The sequence below is a fragment of the Hypomesus nipponensis genome, chromosome 23, assembly GCF_054491055.1.
Source record: "Hypomesus nipponensis isolate SF chromosome 23, ASM5449105v1, whole genome shotgun sequence".
NCBI lineage: Eukaryota > Metazoa > Chordata > Actinopteri > Osmeriformes > Osmeridae > Hypomesus > Hypomesus nipponensis.
Genome location: NC_140383.1, coordinates 2140500 through 2167358, shown reverse-complemented (window position 1 = coordinate 2167358; position 26859 = coordinate 2140500). Strand labels below are relative to the sequence as shown.

General features: G+C 44.8%; 1 protein-coding gene across 1 annotated transcript; it reads left to right on the top strand.

Annotated features, from left to right (window-relative positions):
* Positions 1-1651: 1651 nt before the first annotated feature.
* On the top strand, positions 1652-26765 carry mlphb (melanophilin b). The gene is made up of 14 exons (XM_084689925.1): positions 1652-1774; positions 4740-4871; positions 10600-10824; positions 12208-12347; positions 14314-14355; positions 15380-15435; positions 16958-17050; positions 18580-18751; positions 18995-19224; positions 21401-21484; positions 22067-22375; positions 22591-22662; positions 22910-22958; positions 24919-26765. The coding sequence occupies exons 2-14, from the start codon at positions 4744-4746 to the stop codon at positions 24966-24968; spliced, it is 1650 nt and encodes a 549-aa protein (XP_084546051.1). The 5' UTR covers positions 1652-1774; positions 4740-4743; the 3' UTR covers positions 24969-26765.
* Positions 26766-26859: the final 94 nt, after the last annotated feature.

The following is a 26859-nucleotide window of genomic DNA, read 5'->3' as shown; positions in this document are numbered from 1 at the left end:
AAATAAATGTTCATTGAATTTCAACCACCCACATGTTTCTTTGGACAACATTTTTTTATTCAGCCAAAATGCTATTCCCGTAGTGGTGCAGTGTGCTTGTTTCTCCAATAGAGGGAGTGTCAAAGCTGAGAGAGAAGCTGGTTACCTGAGGGGAACTTGATTACAGGGTTACTATGAACCATAGAAATCTTGGCTGCTTTTTAACTTAGAATTACATTGTCATCACCATAAACAAAAGATTTTCAGAATATTTTGAAGTTGGTTACGACCTATGAAGATGAATAGTAGTGTGTGTGTGTGTGTGTGTGTATTAGGGTCTGTTTAGGAAATAATTTACACCGTCCTTACACATATGAAACACATACTCATTCACATATGAAATGTTCACATACGTACTACTGACAACTCACATTTCTGTTCTGTACTGTGCTCTGCTTTACTCTGTTATAGGCTTCTCTGTTCTCATCTCACCACCTCTCTCCTCCCCTTTCAGGTCAGAATTCCAACCCTATAACAATACAGGAAATACTTCAGACCAAAAACAACAGATTCAAAATGCTGTAAACGTGGCTTGTTTCAAAGGCTTATCTGTTTTAATGGGATGTGAGCCAAAACAAGGGACACTGGTGTTCAAAGACTTTAAAGAAACAGGCATACCAGACTTCACCAAATGAGGGTTATACAGTTGATCCTACAGCTTCCAATTAGTGCATCTGTGGCGATGCATTTGTAATGTCAGTGACAGTGCTTGCCCAGTCTAGGTTCTACTGGGTTGTCTTCAACATTTACATTTAGTCATTTAGCAGATGCTCTTATCCAGAGCGACTTACAGTAAGTACAGGGACATTCCCCCCGAGGCAAGTAGGGTGAAGTGCCTTTCCCAGGGACACAACGTCATTCGAGCTGGAACAATGCGCCTCAATAACATCTTCTTCCCCTCTGCTATCAGACTCCTCAACTCCCAAAGCTGACCTGGACTTTTTCTATTTTTATTTTGTTCCCATCCCCCCCCATCCATACCCTCCTTACTGGACTGAGCTACATATGACAAAAGAATACCACCAACATTGTTGTGTGGCAATAAAGTTTGTATCTATCTATTTGTCATAGCCGGGAATCAAACCAGCAACCTTCTGATTGGTAGCCTGATTCCCAAACCACTCAGCCCCCATCTCCTGTCTAACGTAAACAGTTGTTTGCTCATTTCCGACAAGAACAGGGTGTGACAGTCCAGGAAATGAGAAGATTGTCTAATGGCAGATCTCACATGGCCCAAATCAAGGTTAAACAGGCAATTGAGTTGGTCTGTTTGAGAGGAAATTAGTCTGCCCACGAACCTCACTGATGGTTCTTGTGATTATATTGTGATGCCATTAAATTTAACACAAATAGTGAATAACTAGGCATCTATCTGCATCTATATGGTGGTATGATAATAACAGCTAAAAGCTTATCAAGAAAGGTATGTTTTTGTATTATTGCAACAAACTTATGACAGTGGCAAAGACAGAAAAAAAGAAGGAAACAATAATAAAACAGATCCACAAAGCAAAGCTGGCATTCCTTGTGATGTAATGTGTGCTGAGCATGAGTCCTGACCTTCAGAGGGGGGACAGGGAGGTGGGATGGAGTTAGACTTCAAGTCTTTCTTCCCCTAGTTAACAAGACATGTGATTAAGCAGCGCCGCAGGCTTCTTAGCTCCACTGCAGTCGGTCTGGCTGCGTCTCCAGAGGGAATACGACCACAGGCTACCAAGCTAACACAGAGGTCAAGGTAAGCAAGGGTAGATTGTAACTTAAAATGTCAGTGCTTTTCCAAATACTGTACAGGGTTGAGTTAAGGAATTTCGTGGAAGTTTGTAAGTGTTTATTATAAATAGGTTACCTATTGACTTCTCTTACTGGAGAGTTCTGTAGGCCTAGAGATGGTATGACGTGCATTTACACTTGCGGTTTCAAATTTCATGTTTCTACCAGCTCAGCACTATGTGTTTTGATGGTAATCTGCTATCGGTATAGTGCTGTGGACTGTCCTATATCCTGGTTTAATCAATTTGATTCACTTGTGACTTGTAGGCATTTTATCTTACAAGTGGAATCTTATAGGTGGACTATTTTGAACTGGAAGACTGTCCACAGAGTCCAGGCATAAACAGACAGATTTGACATTTTTATTGCAATTCTTGACAGTCCATTGTTTTCATAAGTGCTTAATAACTTTAGAAATGTGTAATGAGATTAGTTCAAGGCCAAAGCTCTCACCTCATAACTCAGATATTCAACAACTAGACTGCATTGCTGCGAAACCTACAATCTGTCCTTATTTCAGATCAAACTAATTTTGGTTACTTAACCAGTTTGGATGCTTTGTTCTTGTTCGGATCACGGTTTCAACTGAGTCGCAGTCTTTCACATCTCGTTATCACCCCAGCCGTCCTTTAGCAAATACAACTGTAGTTGAGCAACAATGCACCTGTTGTAGGCCCTACTGTACACTGTAGCTGACACAAAACAGAAGGGAAACGTCAAAATCATGTGAGGAACCTCTGATTCAGGAAGAGTTTACAAGCTTCAGTATCAACATCAACCGGGAAAAGTACGAAAGGTTTTGAAATTCTCAAAGAATTTCGAATAGTCAAGTCACTCACACTCTGTACGCAAACACACATAACCATACAAACTGCTCCATTCTTGTGTGTTGGAGATTAGCCGTGAGAAAGCAAAGAAGGGCCATAATACATTGATTGTATTGTTATGACGAGTAATTATTTGTCTACCAGTCAGTGGTTAGCAAGACTCTGTTTTACTTGTTGTCATAGCGGCATGCTTACTCTTTGGATTACCAGTCAAGTTGGTGAACCAGAAATGCGATTATGGTGTCTTTTTTCCTAATTACGCAGTGCCTTGTGATAAACAGGACTGTTTTGAAAACATCCTTGGTTTCTGGTTGTTGTCTGTCTTTAAATACAATGTTTTTATTAATAGTGTGTCTGAGGATTTCCTTTTGTGTACAGCCTGTGTCTTTGTGTGTGTGTGTGTGTGTGTTTGCGTGTGTTAAAGTGTGTGTTCTTGATCAGTGCAAGTTACCTCATCTTCAGCAAAACTAAATACATTTATTGTGAAGCAGCAGCCTGGGAAAAATGTGGCCTTGCGTAATTTTGTGAAGCGCAGACAGGCCGACTACTCTCCATGGCGATGTGATGGGTATGCTGGAGCCAGGTCACAGGGTAGCTTGTACTAGCAGTCTGAGCCCGAAGAAGGAACTACAGTATGTCTTATTTACAGTGTCTGAGTTACTACTGTTCAAGAAAGAGATTATCCAATGTGCCCACACCACCGATTTAAATCCTATCTGGTATTTGACTGTCTGCTGGAAACCAGATATCTTCTGAGAACCTGGTTGCATGCTTGTCAGTGTGTGTGTGTGGGTGTGTGTGCATTGGATTTTTTGTGGGTTTAGCTGTCTTTTGTAAGGGAACTCTGAACCTTTTTTGGTGGACCTCGGGCGAGGAATATATCACCAAAATACAAGTTTAAGGCTCAATGTGTTGAAGTGAGAGCACATAAACCCAGGATTAAGGAACAGAACTGGCAGCAAACATGGTTTGGTCTGCTTTGTGGGTGATAGATCATAGACCCAAGTTGCTTGCTAATCACTCAAACTGGTCAGTGTTATCGTATACATAGAATGCTATGAGTTAACTTTTTATTTTATTAATAAAACAATATTGCAAGAGATATATAACAAATTATACACAAATCACATTGACACATGCTATCAGCAGATGCGTTGCTCAACATTTATACATTAACATTGGACCAGGAAGTTGCTGTTACACCCAAGATTTTGCCCAATCAGTGTGGATTTATTGCTGCCTAAAGGGAATAATTAAAACCATTTTCCCAAAAAATGTTTTTGGTATTTGTACAGCAGATAAATGTGAATGCTTTTGGGGGTTGAAGAGGGGTCACTATTTCAAATGTGGATGTGTGTTTGGATGTAAATGACTGACTACTGTGATTTACCTGGCATGCTACAACTATCCGAATTGTTTTAATGTTAACCAAAGCATGATCTATGTTGCAATTGGCAAGGAGTTGTAGGAGTCTTTGCTGCTTACTTAGCGAGATTATATGTATGCATCCCATTAGCCTAAATTTGCCATGCTCATTTCCATTGATAGATTTCCATTTAGTCATTTAGCAGACGCTCTTATCCAGAGCGACTTACAGAAAGTACAGGGACATTCCCCCCGAAGCAAGGAGGGTGAAGTGTCCTGCTCAAGGACACGTCATTTGACACGCCCGGGAATCGAACTGGCAACCTTCAGATAACAAGCCCGACTCCCTCACCGCTCATCCACCTGACTCCCATAGATGTCAATATTTCACTGCTCCCACAGCTTCACAAATTCAAACAGAACGGGCTCAGCTTAAAAGAAGCTCAACATTCACAATGTTTATGGCCCTGACCATTCCTTGCACTGTTTGTCAACGCTGCAACAGCAATCTCAAGTAGTGTACTTTTTGATAAGCATGGCCTTTAAAGCTTTGTCTTTGAAGGATGACCAGTAGACTGAACACTATGTTTAGTAGATTGCCTTACTGCTATTTACAATTAATAGATGCAGGCATATCACCCTACAATATTTCTTGTGTAAAGAGTGTTCAATCCTCTTTTTCAACATTTCAAATTAACAATAATCTTTCATCTATTTTTCTGTTTCTTCCTTTTGTAGCATCATGTTGCCACTGTCCGCCATGGCGAAGAAGCTGGACCTGTCTAAACTGACTGACGAGGAGGCCAAACACGTGTTTGAGGTCGTCCAGAGAGACTTTGACCTGAGGAAAAAAGAGGAAGACAGGCTTGGGTAAGTGTAGCATGGCTCGTCTGCTTACCAGGATATGCAGGCAGTTGAAGGACTAGCAGTTATCACATTGTTCTTCTGTATCTTACTATCTTACTTATTTCTACAGAGCTATGTTGTCAGCTTATAGGTCTCCCACATGTAATGCACTGTACACAACTTGTTGCACAGATGCAGTGCTAAACTGATTATTAGTGCAGTTTAAAGCTCTTAGTGAGCTCAGACGGCCATCTCCCTAGGGGTCGTGTTAATCCGGTTCCCTTTAATTGCCAGTTCTGAGGTATAGGATTAGGAGTCAAGGGTTCACAATGGAGTCAATTCGGTCAACAGGCTTTTTTGTTCCCTATGGTTAGCGTTAGGGTTAGTTCCTGCATTCACAGACAGCACAGCCTTTTAGAATTTCTTAGTTGTGGATTGAAGATTTAATGTTAGTCGTCGTCAAAAAACAAACACAAAACTAAAACACCACACTGACCCAGCCTACATGAGCCCAATTTGCGGGCGAACGACTAAGGCCGAATCATCCCAACGCTGGACTGGACTGAGCACAGGGGTGACCCGCCAATCACATGACCTGTTTCTGAAGCCCGACCGTGTAATGCCAGATAATTGGTCGGCTGCATTCCTGATGCTCCATGGCTTTCTGGCTGGATGGAGTCCACAAACCAGCTGACTTTAACATTAGCCTGAGACTGAAGTATTCGGAACCAAATCAGTTTCTGAACGGTTAGATTAGCAAAAACAGTAAAATGCCATGTTGGTTTATCATGCTATACAAATTCAAGTTTGGGATTCTCACATAGACAGCAGTTTGATCAATCCTGTGACCTAGTCTAATACAGTTCTTAATACCACACCTTGTCTGACCACTTCAAGTCTCTGACCCAGAACCTGGATATCTGCTTACGGTCTTTTACATCATTAGCCAAGCGCTTGTGACTGCAGCAAGTTGTTTGTTTTTGGAAGTATGTTTTGATCCTTCGTGAAGTCTTCCTCATCAGATGCTAACGTAAGACGTCATAATTAGATTCACTTGTGGGGCCCGTATGTTCTTCATGAATAAAACGATTCAGGTTTAATCCGATGTCTTGTTCCCCTGTGTAACATATTGGATTAAAGTATACAGCATTGAGATTCTTTGACAATAATTAGCAGGGTACAGTATACCATACTGTATAGTTCTAGAATGCAGGTGGAAGGGAGTTCAGTAATACATGGAAATATGCTGTTTTGGTGTGTGTGTGTGTGTGTTGTAGAGTTTGTGTGAAAGTGTAGCAGATATAGTATGTGATTCCTGGGTTTTCCATGAGAGACAGATATAAACGGCAGGGACCCAGCTTGATAAACCAATCATTCCTTTCTCTGTTGTGCACCCTTCTTCAGCTTAGACAACTGACTCCACTACTGTTCTTTAATTTGTGTTAAATAAATGATTAAACAGGGTTTTATTTATGATTAATATAACTTTACGGCACTCAGAAAATATGATCAGTGACGGCCGAACGGTGAGCAACGTTTGCAATTGATTAACTTGTCTGCAATTGCGCAACGGCAAACTGGGTCAGTGAAGTCCCAGTCAGACTGTACATGTTCATGTGTGGAGGCCTATGCAACCAAGCTCTGGAATTCATGTGGCAAATGTGTTCCTTCATGAGAGGAAATGACCATATCTAAGTCACATGGCCAAATTGAGCTCAACTGTTCTTTTCCCCGACTGAAAAAAGCACTCTCTATCTCTGTCCCCATGACAGAGTCACTCTCTATCTCTGTCCCCATGACAGAGTCACTCTCTATCTCTGTCCCCATGACAGAGTCACTCTCTATCTCTGTCCCCATGACAGAGTCACTCTCTATCTCTGTCCCCATGACAGAGTCACTCTCTATCTCTGTCCCCATGACAGAGTCACTCTCTATCTCTGTCCCCATGACAGAGTCACTCTCTATCTCTGTCCCCATGACAGAGTCACTCTCTATCTCTGTCCCCATGACAGAGTCACTCTCTATCTCTGTCCCCATGACAGAGTCACTCTCTATCTCTGTCCCCATGACAGAGTCACTCTCTATCTCTGTCCCCATGACAGAGTCACTCTCTATCTCTGTCCCCATGACAGAGTCACTCTCCCAAAGACAATTAGTTCCGTCTCTCCCCCTGCTCTGATTTCTCAGCTGTGCTTTGTCTTGCCTTACAGATATTGTGCCCACTTTTTTCTTTCTTGTTTCTGCTTTCCATCCAAGTGAGTGTTGTTTGTTTTGCTCGTGGTTGTTTTCGTCTGAGTAGAAGAGGAGAATTCTCACTCATGGTTCTCATTTAGTTTTTAAGGCACATGCCTGGACCCTGTCAAACCACAGATATGTTGGATCAGAACATTGGAAACATACAGAAGGACATATTTTATAGAGCATATTTTGAAAATATTTAAACGAGAGAGAGAGGACCGAGCGACAGAGAGAAGATGAAGCACAAACTGAGAGGGGGAACAGTGGGGCAGGAAGGGGAGCACAGGAGAGAGAGAGAGAGAGAGAGAGGTGAGAGAGACAGAGAGAGAGAGAGAGAGAGAGAGAGAGAGAGAGAGAGACAGAGAGAGAGAGAGAGAGAGAGAGAGAGAGAGAGAGAGAGAGAGAGAGAGGTGGTGAGAAAGAGAGGGAGGTGAGAGAGAGAGGTAGTGAGAGAGACAGAGAGAGACAGAGAGAGAGAGAGAGAGAGAGAGAGAGAGAGAGAGAGAGAGAGAGAGAGAGAGAGAGAGAGAGAGAGAGAGAGAGAGAGAGAGGTGGTGAGAAAGAGAGGGAGGTGAGAGAGAGAGAGGTAGTGAGAGAGACAGAGAGAGACAGAGAGAGAGAGAGAGAGAGAGAGAGACAGAGAGAGAGAGACAGAGAGAGACAAAAAGAGACAGAAAGAGAGAAGAGAGAGAAAGAGAGGTGGTGAGAGAGAGAGGTGGTGAGAGAGAAAGACAGAGAGAGACAGAGAGAGAGAGAGAGAGAGAGAGAGAGACAGACAGACAGACAGACAGACAGACAGACAGACAGACAGACAGACAGAGACAGAGAGAGGAAAGAGAGGTGGTGAGAGAGAGAGGTGTTGATGAGCATCCAAGAGTTGTCCTTGAAAGGGAGAAGTGTTCTTCCTGGGGTCTGGACTCTATCTGTCTGGCTCATACACCCCTTTGGAGAGCCAGCTAAACAGGGGACTGAGATTTAAAGCCTTTTTATCAAGTTAGAAGGGAAAATAAAAATCCATATAGCATCCATGTGATCATGCTAATAATGTTGAATATTTTGGAGAGCAATATAGTCCTCGACCAGATGTGTGTATTATGGGATGTAGCCCTCTCTGTTTTTGAAGCCATACAAACTGAAATCTTAGACCCATGTGTTTAGTATCTGCCTGAGTGAACACTTGATTATCCATTTAATTATGGTATTGGTACAAAATCTAACGTTATATAAATATTGTAATGCATTCAATTGCTGATCCACATTCGGAACAAAACCTTGTCCAGATACAGTAGGTGATAGTTCGAAACACCTTTCTTTCCTCAGAATCGTTTTTTATTTAGTCAGCCCCAAAATGAGTTACACAAACCAGGTTTGGTCCCTAAACTATCTCTCTGACTACTGCACTGCCAGACCCCACATAGCACTTGTATCACACCCCTATACCAACGAGCGTCTTCAAAACTGAGTCCCAAATCCAGAGGTTCTGCCACGTGCCACCAAGCAGCTAGCAGCTACCACCTCCAGGGCACGGATAGCTCCCCAATTCACTCAGAGACAGGATATATACCTAGTCCATGGGATCTCAATGTCAAAGGAGGACAGATTTAACTGATATTACTTTTATATCCCATGGCTAATACCCCACAGCTGTGCTGTGGTTTCTCTGAGGGCTCATCGACCTATCTGAGCCAGCGACAAAGTCCTCTTCCTACCCCGAGGATGGGCTGTAATGGGATAAGCATGACCAGATAAACCTCCTAGCCAGTAAGGGTGGCTGTCTTCCTTGATGGGCGCCTACCAGACTCCACCCGAGTCGATTCGTTCTGCCTTTTTCACCCCAGCGTCTTTATGGATGTTTCTCCTCTCCGCAGCGCTCACAACACCAGAGAGACTCAGTGGTTCTAATCTGAGAAATGTTGAAATTCTATAGCTGCAGTAGGTGGCCTAAATGTTTAGAGTCATACTCTAGTAGAGAGAGACAGAGAGAGAGAGAGAGAGGGAGGGAGGGAGGGAGGGAGAGCCTGTGTTTATGTCAAGGTTTGTGAAGATGTGCAGGCTTACTGTATTTTATCTTGTATAATGCACAAAATAATTAAAAAAAATAAAAGTCTGTTAAATCTTCGGGTCTATGAATGGCAAAAAACCACTACATTTTATTTAATCCTCATAAATTAGCTGAACATGGAGCAATACATGTCACCCCTTACTGTGGGCTGTCTGAGGTTTCAGGACAGCATTTTATAAGCCTTTGATTACTGACATCATACTGGTTGAGTTGAGTGCGTTGCTAATTCCTATAATCACTTTTCTTAATTACCCTTGAATTGCAAAGTTCCAAGCGGAGTCACATCTGGATCTCATCATAACTAGGCCCCAGAAATGTTTCCATGAAGACCTTAATGACTTCTCTGTGCTGGATGAAAGTATTAAGTTATGTTGATGGACATGACAGACCAGTAGAATCACTGTTTGTCGTGATTGTTGGAGTGATGTGGCGAAATTTGCAAGCAGGAGATGTTACGTTTTTTGACCCATGTTTGTTTAGAATCTTGCCATGGAGTCTATTTGTCTTGACCAACAGGCATGGTTGATTATTCTGGCCATTTTTCTAAAACATATGGTTCCTCTTAAAGAGAGCAATACGCCTTTCAGCTGCTGGTTGATGACATTAAATTGGCGTTCGGGTTTTGAACTTGCTGTATGATACACTACCCCAGCTGGAGGGGAGGCACAATGTGGGTCATTCATCTCCTCAAGGACGTTTGGCTGATGATGTTATATATATGGATTCATCTCCTCAAGGACGTTTGGCTGATGATGTTATATATATGGATTCATCTCCTCAAGGACGTTTGGCTGATGATGTTATAGATATGGATTCACATATGCCCTCCAGCAGAGGATACAAGCCTTTGTTCTTTTTTCATCTGTTTGTTTTTGCCTCCATGGCCTCCAGGTTTTTGAGTCCCATTCATTCCGTTCTATAACCCAGGGAGTCACTGTCCACTGGGGCAGCTAACCTGACAGAGGGGAGGGAAGACAGACAATACTGTGTAGTGTTCTACAGTCCCACTTTGTTTCACTGTCTGTCCATCCACCCATCTGTCCACCCATCCATCTATCTATCCATCCATTTGTCCAACCATCCATCTATCTCTGTCCACCCATCTGTCCATCTATCCATCTGTCCATCTATCTGTCCACCCATCTGTCCAACCATCCATCTGTCCACCCATCTGTCCATCCATCCATCTGTCCACCCATCTGTCCAACCATCCATCTGTCCACCCATCTGTCCATCCATCTGTCCATCCATCTGTCCATCCATACATCCATCTGTCCACCCATCTGTCCATCCATCTGTCCATCCATCCATCCATCCATCTGTCCACCCATCCATCCATCCATCTGTCCACCCATCCATCCATCCATCCATCTGTCTATCCATCCCCACCAGGCCTGTATATATCCCTTTCCATCAGTCATTATTCGACATCTCCTCGTCCCTCTCTTCCAGCGACCTGAAGACCAAGATAGAGAAGGAGGACACCAAGCGAGAGCTGCTGGTGGGCACCCAGACCAGCCTGACAGACTCCCTCTGCATCCGCTGCCTGCAGCCCTTCAAGTTCCTAGTGAACAGCAAGCGCCAGTGTCTGGACTGCCAGCTGTACACCTGCAAGGCCTGCAGCCGATACAACAAGAAGGAGAGGGGCTGGGTGTGTGACCCCTGCCGCATGGCCAGGTGAGGACCGGAGACACGACGCTTGTTAGGGAGGGGGAGGCGATTGGGGCAGACTTGTTGCATTCATTGCTTTGGTTACTCGAGTGGTTCAGCCAGTGTGAGTTCCAAAAATGCGAAGGTATTATTCACTCAACAGAGCTTTTAAAAATTGTGCTTCAGTGGTGAACATGGAAGACTTCCAATACTACAATAATGTAGCAATTCAAATAACCTCATGACTCCGGGTATCCGGGCAGACTGAGAGGCCGGTGTCGACAGGCCCTCTCATTGGCCACTGACATCCTCTGCCTCTGCCCAATCTCCACAGTCCTGGACTGAAGCATCAGACACTTCCCCATCCTGCATCTGATCCATATTGAATAATGTGGAATGATTGGTTCTCACTCGGGACAGAAACACATGTATCAGATATATCAAGGACTGTTCTGAAGTGTATATAACTGTCTAAATCAGCGATACCCAACTTATGGGCCGCAGCCCTCTAGTGGTTCGCTAGGGCAATACAGGTGGGCCGCCAAACCAATGAAAACTCAAGAAGGAAAAATGCATACATTTCTTACTGTAATATTGATTTATACTGTTGGCAAATTTGTACACATTTTAAAATGACATTTTGCCTTTAATTCGTCATGACCGAAACGCCAATTGTTAAGCTTGGTACGTTGACGAAACCCCAACTGACATTTCCGCCTTACTGTAACTTGCATACGCCCACTTCAATTCACTATGCACGCATCACTTTCGCATATTGCATAAGCAAAGTCAACAACTTCCGGTAGCAAGGAACGTAAGTTCTCAAACACAAAATGACGTTTTTTATGAGGAGTTTGGGTTGTCCTCCCAAAATGACAATCAACAAAGTACAAAGGATTCTATGTTGCTGCCCTTCAAGCAAGAGGGAAAAAGGGGTTCAAATTTTACATTTCAAGCTATATTGACAATTACAAAGATAAGGTTCATCTGACTCATACAGTAAAAGTAATTAGTGCTAGCTAGGCCGCAAAAATATTTGAGCTATGCAAGTGGGCCTCAAAGTGGAAAATATCTCTCTGTTGGCTCTGTTTGAAATATAGGCAGTGTTTTTCCCTGTGTCTGTTGGCTCATACATCTTCTGCCTCTCCATTTATCATCCACCTGTCTATCCACCCACCCATTCCTCCATCCATCCCTCCATGTATCCATCCATCCATTGTTACCCCTGACCTATTTCTCTGCCCCCCTGTGCGCCCCCCTGTGCGCCCGCCTGTGCGCCCCCCTATGCGCCCCCCTATGCGCCCCCCTGTGCGCCCGCCTGTGCGCCCCCCTGTGCGCCCCCCTGTGCGCCCCCCTGTGCGCCCCCCTGTGCGCCCCCCTGTGCGCCCCCCTGTGTGCCCCCCTCTGCAGGGTTCTGAAGATCGGTACTCTGGAGTGGTACCATGAGAACGTGAAGTCTCGTTTCAAGCGTTTCGGCAGCGCCAAGGTGATGCGTTCCCTGTTCAAGAGGCTGAGTGGTGATTTCAGCGACTCGCAGAACAACCTCACAGGTGTGTGTTCGAACACAGTATCATACATGCTGTTCCATACATGTAGTACTACATGCTAATCTTAGCAGTGCTCGCATCTAAACAGCACTCTCGAAACAGTAATAGGCGTCAAGGAGTCAGATGGCTGAGCGGTTAGGGAGTCGAGCAAGTAATCAGTAGGTTGCTGGATCGATTCCCCGCCGTGCAAAATGACGTTGTGTCCTTGGGCAAGACACTTCACCCTACTTGCCTCGAGGGGAATGTCCCTGTACTTACTGTAAGTTGCTCTGGATGAGAGCATCTGCTAAATGACTAAATGTTAAGTTTCAAAAAATAATCTTTGTCATTATATTATTATTTTTATTGAATACACATTCAATACACCGCTCCTAGACTCTCACCCTGTCCTACACACACACACACACACACACTCACACACTCACTGTTTCCTACACACTCACCCGGTCCTCCAGTTTGACCTGAGGAGGCCTGAGCCTCCAGCTGGAGTGACAGGGCTCACGTACAGAGATCATTCCTCTCAGTCAGCTGGAGCTTACACTTAGAAATCCTCAATAAATGAAAGGCTTTATATAGTAGTGCTACAGCTGCTGCTCCTGACGTTACTGCATGTCAATAGCATCTCAGCAGCATCTCAGCGGGTGACTTGATGCTGGTTGCGTCCTTCACAAAGCAATACCTCACTGTTGGAAATGAATGGCAACTAATTTTAACGTACTTGTGCAGGATTTAGGATGGTAGCTACTGTATGGTAGCTAAAGCAACAACCTTACACGTCTATTTATATCTGCCACCTGGCTATAAATACCTTTATTTACATTTACCAGACGCACTTATCCAGAGCGACTTACAGTAAGTACAGGGACATTCCCCTTGAGGAAAGTAAGGTGAAGTGTCTTGCCCAAGGACACAACATAATTTGGCTCAGCCGGGAATCGAACTGGCAACCTTCAGATTACTAGCCCGATTCCCTAATCGCTCAGCCACCTGACTCCCCTTTATGGCTCTGAGTTTAACCCTGTATGTGTAACTTTCGTAAAGTGAGATCCAACTGTACACTATATTTAGTCCTTCTCAGTAAATTCTGGATCACTGAAAATACGTTTTTCTCTCTCTTTTTTGGGGTTGGAGGGATCAGTACACCTCTCTAACTTCTACCAAATCAGAGTTATTTAATCTCTTCCATCCGTTCAGTTGTTCCACATTCTATCCTCCTACAGCTGTGTTCTGACTAGGCCTCTTCAGAGAGATGCTGGGCTCAGGCCTGGGCTAATGTCCTCTGACCAGAGAGATGCTGGGCTCAGGCCTGGGCTAATGTCCTCTGACGTACGTGGGAAAAAAGTCTCCACCATTGCAATAAATTTTGACTTTGCATTAAACGGTTATAGTTTATGTTTGTTTAATGTGTTTACATGTAAAGTCGTATCCATGACAACGGGCTTGTATCCCAGTTGGGATGACACTTCTGTTTTGTTTTATAAACTCTGAACATCCTTTAGCCACGGGAACAACTACTATGACAAATCAATGGAATACATTATTAATGAATATTAGCACTTGCAAACTGCATGATACAGTAAAGCAGAATAAGATGAGGTTAGGGTGAATGCTGAAGGTGAGGGCCTTCTGGCACAGTATAAGCTGAGTCACCCAACAGGACTGTGGGGAGGATGCGGAGCGAGCTGGTCGGCTGAGCTCAGCTCGCCGTGTGATTGGCCAGTCACATGTGCCTGGGTTGGTCCAATCTTGCAGGCTTCAATTGACCAGAAGAAAAAAAACGCAGAACGCTTTGTCTCCAGAAATTACACACATTGTGCTAAACGAATAAATGTTAATGCAAAAGTATAAAATAGTTACCAACATTAAACAACCCAATTTAGTTTCTATTACTGTAAATCATTTCTTAATGAAGTCTTTTCTTCTTATTTGTTTACGTAATGTAATTGTCCTGGTCTTATCTCTCCTCCAGTTCCCCTTGACGACGACACAAACAGCATGCCTGAAGTCCACAGTAAGTGCATGGTTGATTCATCTTCCTCTAGAAATGAGAAGGTTTGTCTCTAGAACCCAAGTCTCTAAGATGACACTTCATCTTCAAGCGAGATCTTCTGTCCTGAGGAGACCTTGAGAAGGAGCTCAGTTATGGTCTCATGTGTCTCAGATGGGGTTGTTTTGGGCAGGACACGCACGGAGCAGCTCTGAGCACCCATGTCTGGCTGGCGCAGATCCAGCCTGGCACTGCCAGTCACTGGCGTTTCAACAGGGATATTCGAAGGATACCAGACACTTAGCAACTTTAATGAAACTCCTTTTTTTGGTTGGTGTTTGTTTGTGCGTGTGTAGGCATGTTCCATGTGAGAGTAGAACGTTTTTCACGGTTATTTAATGTGAACATAAACATATGTTTCCAATGTTGCACTTCTGGATTTCTGTTGTGCATTTTGCTGTAGCTCATCTTCAGACCCCTCCTCTCCCTGTCTCTGTCTCTGTCTCTGTCTCTGTCTCTGTCTCTGTCTCTGTCTCTGTCTCTGTCTCTCTCTCTCTCTCTCTCTCTCTCTCTCTCTCTCTCTCTCTCTCTCTCTCTCTCTCTCTGTCTGTCTCTGTCTCTGTCTCTGTCTCTGTCTCTGTCTCTGTCTCTGTCTCTCTCTCTCTCTCTCTCTCTCTCTGTCTCTCACTCTCTTTCTGTCTCTCTTTCGGTCTCTGTCTCTTTCTCTCTCTCTCTCTCTCTCTCTCTCTCTCTCTCTCTCTCTCTCTCTCTCTCTTTCTGTCTCTCTTTCGGTCTCTGTCTCTTTCTGACTCTCTCTTTGTCTCTCTCTCTCTTTCTGTCTCTTTCTCTCATTGCCAGACCCATCCCAAAACATATAATTTTCTTTCAGACATGTTTCTCATAAAAGTATCTTAGTTCCTCCACTTCAGTGATGCCTTACCTAGAACGTCCCCATTCCAGGATCACAGCACCATGACACGTTCAAACAAGTTTCAACCCGCCGGATCACAGTGCTATTACATTGACATAATTGTTTCTTCCCTCCCAGCCAGTACGTATGAGGAACGCACCATGGATGCTGCAGAACATCAACACTACAGATCGGTACAGGACCCCTTGACTGTGTCTGACTCTCTCTTGAGCTTTACGCCATACTGGACTAGCTTATACTGTGTGTATCATCTTGAAGTTGAATACTTTATGTACATTTATAACATATAGCTTTATGTTGTATGCCCCCTCCCATGGGACTGGTCCAAGTGTTGTATCACTGTAAGACCACAGCTGGGAATGTAAAGGATTTCAAATAGTGTTCCACCCATTCCTCATCTTGTATAATCTCTGGAAATTACGTAATGTAAGAAAGATGGAATGGAGGAAAGAAGGTGACAAGGAAGGAAGGGATCATGGAAGGAAGGAAATAAGGAAGAAATGTACGCTAACGGTACTACTAGTAATGATGTAGTGTTTTCGTTACTGTAATGGGAACAGGATTTGGCAGCAGGAGAAGAGTCTTAAATCCCACTGAGAAACTACACAGCCCTCTATCTTGCAGATAGGAACCAGATGCCAATTAGTACCAAAGAGAGCTCTGTAGCGGCTCTTCTCACTGGTAATCTATGATGGAAACATCATGACCTTGAAACCTAAAACAGACTGATGTCGAAAGCTCTGTCAGGCTTTTGACACTTATTTCACATGGTGATAACGTTTTGAATTTGTAGTAAATATATAGATGGATTGAAAGATACAATTTGGACTTGATAACATTTGGACCTAGTCCATACATGAGTCTAGATAAGTATATACAGTATACCATTTTATGTGAACAGTCCCTTTATAAAGAAGATTGTGTTTGGTGTCAATGCTTCATAGAACAGGTCACACATTTCCTGAATGTGTTTTGTGCCGGTCGACAAGGCTTCTGCGGTGCATCATCAGATACAGGCAGTTGCCTAATTCAGTGTGACCTTGAGAGTCGTCTCCTCATTCCTCCTGGATGGATGGTTTCAACATCTGTGAGCTTTTGGGTCCCAGTCTGTCACCAGGCACACTTGTTCACAACGTTTGGCTCCAGTTTGGTGCAGTTGCGTTCATCTTCACATGGTAGGAGGGGAGGTCTCTTTGAAGTGTGCCCCAACTGCTGCACAGAACAGCTGGGAAGGGTTAGGCATGGCACAGCGTACCTGGCGCTCTGTGGGAGAACTCGAAGGCCGTCATGAATCACGCTAAACATTCCAGGCGTCAGCATGTGAGTGTCTGAGAACGTTTATCTACGACCTCTTCTTTAAGCTCACCCCCCCCGTGTCTACTGAGGTTTCTGTCTGCTGCGTAAGACCACAGAACGCCCCAACGGATAGCAGGATTACTGCTAGACACTTTTTTGTGATTTTCTTGTCCAACCTTCTCCCTTGTTGTGTTTTATATTGAAAGATTACCCTCTAGTGGTTCAGATAGAGTAGTGCAGGACCCAACATGAATGTCCCTCGGAAGTACATGAAAGGTATGAGTTACATCTTTCCCATCTTCGGTCCTCTCATATCCTCTACTGTCCTCTCCTATCCTCTCATATCCTGTCCTCTCCTGTTCCGGTGATGGTCTTTCAACCTCTCCTGGGGTTCTGAAGCTGAGAAGGACCAAACGGCTTCTTCCGGTTCAACCTTTTGATTTTGATCTGGATCCCAACTACTCCACCCACTCGAGAAGACAGTCCTACCAGGTACAGACTGGGCACAAAGGTCACAAAACTAAACTAACCCTTAACTTGACCCCAAGTCCTTCCTGTGGTCAACTTGTCTTGATAATGGTCAATGTTGGAGCTGGGATTATTCCATGCTAACTGTGTAACCACACCCACATCCATATCAAATGATATGTATGGACTGACACAATTCTGCACATGCACACACACTAATCCACATAAAAAATACAGTAAATGGCTTCTAGTTGGCATGCAGTGAGCAGACTCTCTATATGCATTATATTGGACTGGCAGTCTTCTCTCTCTCTGCTTGGCAGTAACTAACACTTTAACCCATTAACATCCAGCCAGTTGATACAATACAGCTTCGCTGTAACAGTTTAGAAAACTTGTGGGTCCTGCATCTTTCAGTTGGAAAGGTCTCTGAACTGACTCCAGGAGGTATAGATCTCTTCTACTTCTTCTTTAACTTTGTTTGCATTTAACGTCAGAAGGTGTTTCTGGTCTGTGGCATCTGGAACTAATTTGGTACTGAGTCAATTAAGTCAGCCAATTTTAGCAATCATATTATACATACGTGTATGACACCAGTGAAAGACCAAACTATGCTACTACATTACATTTAGTCATTTAGCAGACGCTCTTATCCAGAGCGACTAAAACGGAATTCTTTGGTAAAAATATTTTTCCATAAGTAGGGGGAAAAACAACAACATTTATGCTTGTGTTGCTAGGCTTCCAATAGATCTTTAACAACTTTACTTGTTTAACTTATTTGAAGTGTTTAAGGCCTTTGGTGTTTTTGTTCCTCTTATCTTATGTACAGACCTGTTCCGCTACAGACTGCATTTTTGCATCCAATAAATCCGATGAAATTGAATCATAAAAAGCAAAGCTTCTCAGAAAGCATAATATGGTTCTGGAAACTGCAGAAACAATGATAAGACCATCCAGAAGAAGACTCCACATTTTATCAACAAAATATCTGTCCCTTTCAACAAGCATCTGATGTGATCGTTGCAGGAAAGCTTTGGTTTAGTTGTAAATATAGATCTTCTTTGATAGCACCTTCTCTTATCTCTTATAGTGTTCTGCTGCACAATTCATCTTGTCTATTGACAGCCAGATAGGAAGATGAAAGCAAGCTTTGTCAGATATTGAGCTGTGACAGAATGGTTTGCCTGAACCACATCAAGTGTGTCTGAGCGGATACAGACTCCTTCGTGGCACTTATACAGGATGTGTCATTTTTCCTTCCACTTCAGTTTTTTCATTTTGAAGTAAAAGGAAAAAGTTTGCTATTCTCATACTATCCCTGTTTTGCTGTTTCCATAACAACTCCACTCACTAACAAACTCTGAATTGTTTGTTCGCCTTTGTCCTGTTTTATAATATTTGTTATTATTTCATAGTAGTTTGATTCACCGTCCTCCTTGAATTATATTAAGATTCTAAAAGCTAATTATTATATTGCTTTTCAAAAATGAAAGAATCCCTGTGTTTTCCTGAGGGTGTTTGTATTACGTAAGAGTGGCTGGTGTGTGCAGTGTCCACAGGACGCCCTGGACAGCAGGAGGGACTCCATGATCGCAGAGGCCGACATGGCCTCCATGTTCCAGCAGATCCTGGAGGAACAAGGAGACATAGACCCAGAGTTCAGCACAGACGTCCAACTCCGCTCCAGGCACCGGGCCAGTCTGGACAGGTCTGGACGCTATGGTGAATAAAGGATGGGGGCGGAGAATTGTGCACAAGAGCATGCACACTCACACCTACACTATGAATACTCATTCGATTTTTCAATCACTCTGTAGATCTTTCTCTTTGTATTTCTCCCTCCCTCCCTCCCTCCCTCCCTCCCTCCCTCCCTCCCTCCCTCCCTCCCTCCCTCCCTCCCTCCCTCCCTCCCTCCCTCCCTCCCTCCCTCCCTCCCACCCTCCCTCCCTCCCTCCCTCCCTCCAGACGATGGTTTGTTCCCTGAGAGCAGGAGGCCTCTCTCTCTCTCTCTCCCTCTCTCTCCTCGTTCCTTGTCCAAGGTGAGCCACTCCTCGGCAGGTAGCACCAGCGGGCCTCTCCTCCGCGGGGGGTATGAGGAGGAAGAGGAGGAGGAAGACTTCCGGCACCTCCCGCTCTACCACCGCCGATGCAGCCTGGCGTCCCAGGAGAGCCTCAGCCAATCAGCTCCCCCGCCGGTATTGAGGAGACTCACTCCCTCTTGCACCCACACACACACTCAAACACACACACACACACACACACACAGGTAAATGCATCCAATCAGATGATCTGAATCAAAACAAAGATCAAACCAGGACAAATGCTACAGAAAACAGGATGGGTCTCATCAACACAGCAAACAGGATGAGTCTCATCAACACAGCAAACAGGATGAGTCTCATCAACACAGCAAACAGGATGAGTCTCATCAACACAGCAAACAGGATGAGACTCATCAACACAGCAAACAGGATGAGTCTCATCAACACAGCAAACAGGATGAGTCTCATCAACACAGCAAACAGGATGAGTCTCATCAACACGGCAAACAGGATGAGTCTCATCAACACGGCAAACAGGATGAGTCTCATCAACACAGCAAACAGGATGAGTCTCATCAACACAGCAAACAGAATGAGACTCATCAACACAGCAAACAGGATGAGTCTCATCAACACAGCAAACAGGAAGAGTCTCATCAACACAGCAAACAGGATGAGTCTCATCAACACAGCAAACAGGATGAGTCTCATCAACACAGCAAACAGGATGAGTCTCATCAACACAGCAAACAGGATGAGTCTCATCAACACAGCAAACAGGATGAGTCTCATCAACACAGCAAACAGGATGAGTCTCATCAACACAGCAAACAGGATGAGTCTCATCAACACAGCAAACAGGATGAGTCTCATCAACACAGCAAACAGGATGAGTCTCATCAACACAGCAAACAGGATGAGTCTCATCAACACAGCAAACAGGATGAGACTCATCAACACAGCAAACAGGATGAGACTCATCAACACAGCAAACAGGATGAGTCTCATCAACACAGCAAACAGGATGAGTCTCATCAACACAGCAAACAGGATGAGACTCATCAACACAGCAAACAGGATGAGTCTCATCAACACAGCAAACAGGATGAGACTCATCAACACAGCAAACAGGATGAGTCTCATCAACACAGCAAACAGGATGAGTCTCATCAACACAGCAAACAGGATGAGTCTCATCAACACAGCAAACAGGATGAGTCTCATCAACACAGCAAACAGGATGAGACTCATCAACACAGCAAACAGGATGATTCTCATCAACACAGCAAACAGGATGATTCTCATCAACACAGCAAACAGGATGAGTCTCATCAACACAGCAAACAGGATGAGTCTCATCAACACAGTGTTGTCACCTCCAGCTGTCAGGCCTCTCTAGCCCAGTTTCGATACGCTGGAGTGGCGGCGCTACATTAGTCTCACAGCTGGCCCTTGCCAGAGAGAGGAGCTGAGGGGAGAACATGGAGGAGAGACAGAAGATCAATGTGTCCATCAGACATCAAACAAAACCATGACATCAGTCTATCTTTCATCTGCCAGTCAACAAGCTTTTTCCCAGATGTCTGTGTTTTTCTAATCCACCATACGCTGCCTTTGGTTTCGCTATGGCAGTGTGGTTCAGAGACTGATTACAATCAAGGCTGATTAACTCATGTCATTGTTACCAGAGACCTGTGTTATTTATATGTTAAGGTGTAACCTTGTAAATTCATAGTGTCACTACATTTAGAGCTGGATTGTTTTAATATTAATAGCCATACGTGTTTGATGTGATCTTTGATGCCTTTTCTCTATGTATTTTACTAAGCTGTTTTATAGTTATATTGGCATTCCAAATGTTTTTAGTGCTTTATTTGAAAATGTAATCTCTTATATTCTCAATTTCACTGTTTCTCTCTCTCCCACATCCTCTCTCTCCCACATCCTCTCTCTCCCACATCCTCTCTCTCCCACATCCTCTCTCTCCCACATCCTCTCTCTCCCACATCCTCTCTCTCCCACATCCTCTCTCTCCCACATCCTCTCTCTCCCACATCCTCTCTCTCCCACATCCTCTCTCTCCCACATCCTCTCTCTCCCACATCCTCTCTCTCCCACATCCTCTCTCTCCCACATCCTCTCTCTCCCACATCCTCTCTCTCCCACATCCTCTCTCTCCCACATCCTCTCTCTCCCACATCCTCTCTCTCCCACATCCTCTCTCTCCCACATCCTCTCTCTCCCACATCCTCTCTCTCCCACATCCTCTCTCTCCCACATCCTCTCTCTCCCACATCCTCTCTCTCTCCCACATCCTCTCTGTCCCTAGATCAGTGAGCTGAACAAACGCATGTCGGCCATCGAGACCCTTCTGAGCCGCCTGGAGCAGAAAGTGACTCCGCCCTCTGACCTGGTACCTCCACACCCCTCTAGACAACAGGCTGGTGTTGAACACAACACCCCTCTAGACAACAGGCTGGTGTTGAACACAACACCCCTCTAGACAACAGGGCGGTGTTGAACACAACACTCCATCAATGTCAAATGGGGATGGTTCTGTCTAGAAGCATGTTGTTTGAGACTGAAGGCAGATTTAACTGCTGTGTTCTCATCGTCAGACAGTCCTGCTGTGTTTCAGACTGTTACAACTGAAACTCCTTCACTCGGTTCTCTTGCCTCTCAGAGAGAGAAGCCCTGAGTGCATTCTGTAAACACACACACAGTTTTTATGATCAATAACTTGGCACACGAGTGTGGATTCAGACTCCTCATATTCCAGCCCTCTGCTGCCAGGGGGTCCACAGCCCTTCGAGAACAGCATGGCATACATTTCCCTAATTCACTATTTCAAGTCATTTTCCGTTTGGCCATTTTTCCTGAAATCTACTCGATGTCCGATGTGATTCCTTTTTACACCCTTGAAAGCAGCTGAAGATACTGCATCTGAAAACCTGACTGAAACCATAACATCATCTGGGGGTGATATTCTCTCCAGGCCCCAGCCAGTGTGCCTCCCCAGCCCCAGTGGATCCAGGTGGACATGGAGGAACTGCAGCTGAGACGGAAGCTGGATGAGCTGACAGGGAACATCAGCGACCACAGCTTGAGCTCCGAGGAGGACGAGCCCAGGAGGCCAACGACCCCCGGAGCCCCCCCAGGACAGAGCAGCGTGAGGGGGGATGCCAGCCCCCCAAGACCCCCCTCCAGCACCCTAGCCCCGAGACCTGGAGGAGCGTCGCTGCTGTCTGAGCTGGAGGGGAAGGTGGCCTGGGCCGCAGCCAGCGTCCACTCATCTCAGACGGAGGTGGGCGGCTCGCCTCACGCACAGCAGCCACGCTGAACCTCCAGCCAAACGTTTCATCTGACCTAGGGTCTTCAGACGCTGGATATTGTGTCGGTCATGTTTTGTGCTGCACACGCTGGGAAAGTGTGGTATCAATGACAGTCCTTCTCAAATCAAATCATTAATAATGTACATATGATGTGAAGTGTGAATATGTTTTTCTGCCTTGGTTCCAGGTATCGGATATTGAGAACAAGATTGCTGCTCTGAGTGCTGCAGGGATGCCCGTGGATAAGACCAGGAGGAAGGTAGGGTGGCCAGGATCAGACAACAGAGACATTAACTACACACACTGATAGCAGAAGTATATTTTGAAGTGTATCTGTGAAACCATTCTGTGAAACCTTACTATTCTAGGTATTAGTACTAGAACTATGTTATTAGGTCCAGTCTGCTCTCTGAGGTGTGATTCAAATAGCCTTGATTGAAATCTGACCTCTGTGTGGCATCCTCACAACAACATTCACCTGTTTTCTTCTTCTTTGTCTCTTTCAGTCTGCGATCCCATCCCAATCACGACGGCTCTCCCACGACTTTCCCACAAGTAAGAACGCTTGGCAGGGCTCCTGCAAGCTCGCACCCAGAGACCCCACACTCCCAGACCCCACACTCCCAGACCCCACACTCCCAGACCCCACACTCCCAGACCCCACACTCCCAGACCCCACACTCCCAGACCCCACACTCCCAGACCCCACAGTCCCAGACCCCACACTCCCAGACCCCACACTCCCAGACCCCACACTCCCAGAACCCACACTCTCAGACCCCACACTCTCAGAGACCCACGGTCCTGAGGTTGGGACAGAGGGAAACATGGTGCTCTGGGAGTCTGGAGGCTGTTTAAGTGATGATATCAGGTCATGTTGGGATCTTTTGACCCGGGCAGGTGGTTTGGCTGACATTTGACATGATGTAATAATTCAGAATCAGGTTTATTGCCGAGTAAGTTTACACATACGAGGAATTTGCTTTGGTAGGTTGGTGCATGATCATAGACATAGTAAGTAGAAGATATTCAGGTTCATAATGTCAAACAATGAAGGGTTACACTGCTTCTTTATACCTCATTGAGATTTTCAGATGTGAAGAAACTGTCACACAGAGTTTTGAAAAGAGAAGCACTATTAACCATGCTAGCTACGTTTGTAGTGGAGCTATCATGACAGTTGTTCCTATAGTACGTCAGTAGATAAAAAGACAGGCACCAAATACAAGGTGAAGAGCCACACTGGGGTAGGAGCTACTGTGAGATGTTGAAAGACCAGTAAAGGTGTGTACATTGTAGCTGTGTGTGTTCCAGACCAGACGGACGTGTTTGTGAGGAACTCTCTCTACAGGGGCTCTCTGACCCAGAGGAACCCAGGGGGGAAGCACAAGCGCAAGCCCTCCTGTGCGGTACGACCTGCCGGACACTCAACCCTACCTGGGGCTACCTGGGTCTACCTGGGGCTGGTCTACCTGGGGCAGGTCTACCTGGGGCTGGTCTGCCTGGAGCTGGGCTATCTGGGGCTGGTCTACCTGGGGCTGGTCTACCTGGGGCTGGTATGCCTGGAGCTGGGCTATCTGGGGCTGGTCTACCTGGGGCTGGTCTACCTGGGGCTGGTCTACCTGGGGCTGGTCTGCCTGGGGCTGGTCTGCCTGGAGCTGGGCTACCTGGGGCTGGGCTATCTGGGGCTGGTTTGGGGTGGTCTGGGGCTGGTCTGCCCTGGGCGGGGCTGGTCTGTTTGGGGTGCTTGGTCTGTCTGGTGGAGGTGGTCTGCCAGGGGTCTCTTGTTTGGTCGTTGCTGTGCGGTCATGTTTCTTATTAACAATAGTTAATTTATTTTTTGCAAATGATTATGGTTTTTACTAAAATGCTTTAATAACTGGTCATGGACATATACATTTTGAAGGGATTGCTTGTTTTGAGGCAGCATGTGTGACTTTTACATCAGTGCTAAACCATTGTAAATTGTACTTAATTGTCGCTGTATGCATGCTCTATTTTCCTGGGAATTGCAACATGTTCAGTATCTTTTTTGGGCCTATCAACACTGATACAAACCATATTTTTATTTTCTTTCAACTAACAATAAAAACATTTCATCATTTGAAACTGTGCAAACATAAGCTGCACTGAAAGTGTCGCATTTAATGCCAGAAAGTGTTAAAATGTTCCCTGAAAGTTGAAACACATGATTATGTTGTGGTTTGAACTAAACCATGAATCATCCATAACACGATCTCATGGCGACAGCCCTTCTGGTTCTGTGAAGTGGTTCACCCCGACACGGTTGCATCATAGGTCCTGGTTCCAGACCCACACACATTACCAATGATTAACATTTCTGGTTTGACGGATTCGGCTGATCTCACACAACTACACATCACTCATGGAGTCTTCACAGATGTAAAAAGCTTCGGTTTTTCAATCTCCTCTTTCCTTTTGTCCCTCATTTTATCTCTCTCCCTCTCCCCCCCTCTCTCTCCCCCCCTCTCTCCCCCCTCTCTCCCCCCTGCAGAAGCCAGTAATGGTACAGGCCCCATGAGGAGGAAGTTGAGCATCATGTGAAGGAAAAGATCAAATCTATTTTAACAACAAACCAGAAAACAGCGCCTGCTGAAGCTGTGGTGTCTACTGTGTTTCCACTGTGGTGGCTAGTGTTTCCACTGTGGTGGTTAGTGTTTCCACTGTGGTGGCTAGTGTTTCCACTGTGGTGGCTAGTGTTTCCACTGTGGTGGCTAGTGTTTCCACTGTGGTGGCTGGTGTTTCCACTGTGGTGGCTAGTGTTTCCACTGGGCCAGACCCTCTGCGGTGTTCCTCCTTACCTTAACGTAACAGTATGTTCTATACGATCTCAGATAATGTGTTTTAAAGGATGTTCAAGTGTGGAATGATGTTTGGATATTTAACAGACTTTTGTTGATGGGCTGGTACTGTATATCAACCTATATAATTTTACGTGTTCAAATGTTCATGGTACTCACAATAAGAACTGTTACTAATGCACTTGTTTAAAACATCGTAGTAACACGTCATACAATGTGTCAGCCCTGTAATGTCATGTTGATAGCTCAATCCTACATTTTTTTAAAGCAGGAAAATCTTTTTCAAATAATTCTCCAACCAGATACCTTCATGCAGTATATCTGTCTTTTTACTCTCCCTACATGTCTGTAGTTCTACCCGTCAGCTGTATCTAACATAACGATACCCTTAGTGTCAGTCAATGAGTCCTTCTTATGTTTTCCCCATGGGTCCTATACGAACATGACAGATGAAATAACTATTTAACATGCATGAGCAATTATTTTTAAATGTTATAATAATGTAGTAACATTGTTTTTATTTGAGGCAAAAAGTCACATCTTTCTTATGATTCAATTTTTATGAACTATTTAAACCCTGTTAGTACTTCTTCTAGTGTTTTGAAATAAATCAAATTCAGGAAACGCAACGCCGGCTTCACTGATATTAAATGTGGACCACGGAATTTGATTTAGTATATATTCTGTTTGGAGACCCATTAAATTCCAATAGGCAATTGTGTATTACAATTTCTTTAAGGTTACCTTTTCGTGTTTGTGTGAGCTTGTTGACAAACAGCCAGCCAGGTACTGATGACTGTGAACGTGGTGCTTCGATCCTTATCGTTGCTGCTGATGCTTTCTCACAACTTCTCTGCAGGAAGGATTATTCCAGTTTTGTGATCTCCCAAAACTGGACGCTAATGCACACTGGTGTGAGATCTGCTGCGTTTCCAAGGTCGTTGCTGCCTGTCGTTATATGAAGCTGCATCCAAACGAGAAGTGTTCCTGTGGAGAATGCCAGTGGACCGTGTAGGACTGTCACTAGATGCCACACATTACATTTTGCCTCCATGTGGAACACGCAGTGAGGGCTGACAGCTCCAGAGTCTACCTGTCACGCCTCATAACCACTGTAACTCGTCCAGAGTCTACCTGTCACGCCTCATAACCAATGTAACTCGTCCAGAGTCTACCTGTCACGGCTCATAACCACTGTAACTCGTCAATTGACCTCATTTTGAAAAGGGGAGGGTCTCCATTGTCCTTCAGGTAGACTCTGATCCCACCCCTGACACCTGGTATTTTAGGCTGAATTGAGACCATCGTCTTTTGACCCTACATTCTCTAAAAGCGTTTCTGACATTTCAAAGCACAATTCTTGCAGTCTTGAATTATGAACGACATTTCAAATTGTGAATTGAAAGGAGAAAGCATTCTTCATTCTCACAGTCCATTCATGAAAGGGTCATGATGCAGTCTGTGTGTGTAGAACATGTCCATAGATACTGATGTATTACAATGTCACTATTGATGCAAGCACTGTGACTGCATGCATTTGTGAGGCTGTGTGTGAGTGTGTGTGAGTGTGTGTGTGTGCATGTGTGTCTGTGAGCAGCATGTGCCATACATGGTATGACATCAGCACATGAACC